Source organism: Oncorhynchus gorbuscha, linkage group LG11 (assembly GCF_021184085.1).
Source record: "Oncorhynchus gorbuscha isolate QuinsamMale2020 ecotype Even-year linkage group LG11, OgorEven_v1.0, whole genome shotgun sequence".
Lineage (NCBI taxonomy): Eukaryota > Metazoa > Chordata > Actinopteri > Salmoniformes > Salmonidae > Oncorhynchus > Oncorhynchus gorbuscha.
In genome coordinates, this window is record NC_060183.1 from 74,002,998 (window position 1) to 74,005,857 (window position 2,860).

The 2,860-nt window shown below is 39.9% G+C and overlaps 1 protein-coding gene across 1 annotated transcript in view; it reads left to right on the forward strand.

The window, feature by feature from the left end:
• Positions 1 to 336: 336 nt before the first annotated feature.
• crb2a (crumbs cell polarity complex component 2a) overlaps positions 337 to 2,860 on the forward strand; it is a 33,845-nt gene continuing 31,321 nt past the window's right edge. Inside the window, exon 1 of the mRNA XM_046290445.1 lies at positions 337 to 570. Coding sequence (XP_046146401.1) covers positions 504 to 570 — 67 coding nt within the window. The 5' untranslated portion in view covers positions 337 to 503. The remainder of the gene's footprint in view (positions 571 to 2,860) is intronic.

Sequence of the window (2,860 nt, forward strand, 5' to 3'; positions counted from 1 at the left end):
AATTGAATGTATGAAAGGGATGTTAGTTTTTTTTCTAAATGTAATGCCCAATGACTGAAAACTGTCAGGGACAGAAATTGCATTAACTGTGCCATCACGTTACACATTAAAGAATAAGCTTTAACACTGGTTATCATGACCAGTTGCAATTGATATCTCTTTCCAAGAATAGGGTTAAGTAGCTATTCATAATGAGGAGGTGAGGTAAGAGGGATGTGCGAGAAGAATCCACCCCAAGTTTACTGATCCGTGCCTTGTTTTCCTGCCCCCTCCCTCTCTTACCGGTTGAATACACTCTCTCACTCTGACCAGGCTGTCTCTTCAGGCTAATGTTGCTCTCATTACCAACAAAGCATGGGTAGTCAGTAGCATGCCAACAGCAGGGCAACACCAAGAGACTCACTAAGTCTTCTAACTACAGAATACCTAGACGGAGGCTATTAAAGTGAAATTATTTTATACTTTTTTTTGCTTCTTTTAACTCCCAGGTCATTTGTTTCACCATGGAATTTGGGAAAATGAGTTTGAATCTCAAAACAGTGCTGTTGACCATGATGATGTTCAAATGGGGTAAGTCTCTCATTGCAAGTGATCGACATGACGCTATGGGACAGGGTGTGAATGTATCATAGTGCAAAAATGACATCCTGTAGCGCTTTCTTTAAAGTAGCAATATGCAGTTCAAACAATGACAAAGAAGTCTGAGGAATGAGACTGAAGAAATGTAGCCACTCTCAAAATCATAGACAAAACTGTCTGGATCCAGGGACTGAACATCCATGATATAAAAACTAAAGTCTTAACCATGTTGTGAGGCTATACAGTGTTCGTTTACATTTACATTGTTTACAAGCATTGGAGTAAAACAAGCTTATATTTTGGGTTCTAAAGGGGTACAACCGTTGAACTAAGCTCATGAGGCATTTATAAGTTATATTCTTTAAGAATCAATGGTTCTATATTATTAATTGAAAAGTACTTAAATGGAGGTAGAAATCACAGATTGCCTCTAAGATGGAGAAGGTTTTGAATGTGAAGGGAATGTATGGCAGGGGTGTAAGCCCTTACAGAGGAACAAGTGCGCCACTTGCCAGTTGTTGTGGGTGGCTTGTAATCTCCTTTCCTGAAAGCAACAGGTTGTGTGGAAAGATTATTGAAGGAAGCGAGTAAATATCTTAATGCCCCACAACACATTTCTGAAGTAATTTAAATCAGAAGCACCAACAGAAAAGGTTAACTAATTATTTTCTAAATGGCAAAGTAATTAAATATATATAAATGTATATATATTTTTCTCATATGTTTCGACATATGCAGTTGCTTTACTATTCTACTTTCAAATAATTTCTTCCCGAATATGAATGATATTCTACATCACAATAAACACAACAAATTATATTTCCTACAGTTTCCAAACATTGTCCATATTTGAGAGCATCAAAACAAAATAGTGTCTGAGTAGTTATTTAGGATACAAGGTGATTTGTCTTTAAACTTGTCGCCTGAGCTTTGTGCTCCCCTGTTTTCGCAAATCCACTGTGCCTTTGGTTTTTGACTCTCCTTGGCATCGGTTTGCATGGAACCCTAGTACTAACTCTTCAAAATAATTGTTCTAAAGAATTCCCCTTTTTCCCCTTGGTTTCAACTGACGCTAGTACCTCCAACTCTTTACAACAAGTGGCCTGAAGAATTCCCCCTCGTCTCCCTGTTTTGAGAGATGCTGCTCGATGGTACAGCGGCAGGGTCTATTCATTACGACGATTCTGTTCCAAAATGTTTCTTAAACGGAATGAACCGGGGAGGTATCTGCCTGCATTTGTCCAATAGACAATCTAATTTTAGTTGCAAAACATTAGATTCTGCAACTGTTTGGACTTATGATTTCACCCCAGGAGTGGTTCTCAGGGAGGGGCTTGGCTGCTTTATGCTAATTTTGCCCCACACACTCCCAACTGAATAGGGAATCTGAAACAGAAAGATCGGGGGGGGGGGGGGGGGGTAGGCGACTACGCGTTCATTGTTGCTCATAACCATGACAACCGGCCCTCAGACTAATTTCCAGGGTATTATCGGAGGGCCTCAAAAAAAGATTAGAATTTGTGGATAATCACTTTGAGCAAAATTGTTTGCTTTGATCACGTGGGACCCAGGTGAATGAATATCTTATCTGGGGCTCATTAAAATCAGGCGCTTGATGAAAACGTTGTATTATTGACACAAAGCTCAATATATTAGTGATTAGAATGAAGACTTTACATGAAATCAAGGTATATCATTGAAAAAAATGCTGAAATGTACTGCAAGTTTCATTGAGGAAAATAAGTTTCATTGAGGAAAACTGAAACCTGCACGGGAGTTTAGTCCACTGTTTCACAGTTCACCAGTTTATAATTCAGAAACGAAGGCAGGGTCCATGTCAAATCATGCATGCAGAGATAGGCTAAACAAGAATGAGCTCACTGATGAAACATTCCATTGAGAGGCGAGCAAATGAATGGCCACAAAATGAGGTCGTAAACAATCTCAAGAAAAGCTCAAAAACATGCGGTTGAATGAATCTCTGAATTAAATGCCAAAGTATTGTAGTTAGCGCTTCACATGTTGCTACGTAGTGTGCTAACTCTCGTAGCTCGGTTCCACCCACTCAGAGTGTGGGACCCCCTTGTGTTTTGCTTGCGAATTAACCAAGCCCACTTGTCCACAGGCTGATTACTATCTCTCTGTGCCCCAGAGGTTCCTCCTCAGATAGGTTTGTTTCATGGGGAAGAGGGAACCAGGGAAAGGGGTCAAGGTGTTACATAAACAAACAACCTCACATCTAAAAATGCACCTTCAGGTAAACAACACGTAAACAGCACGT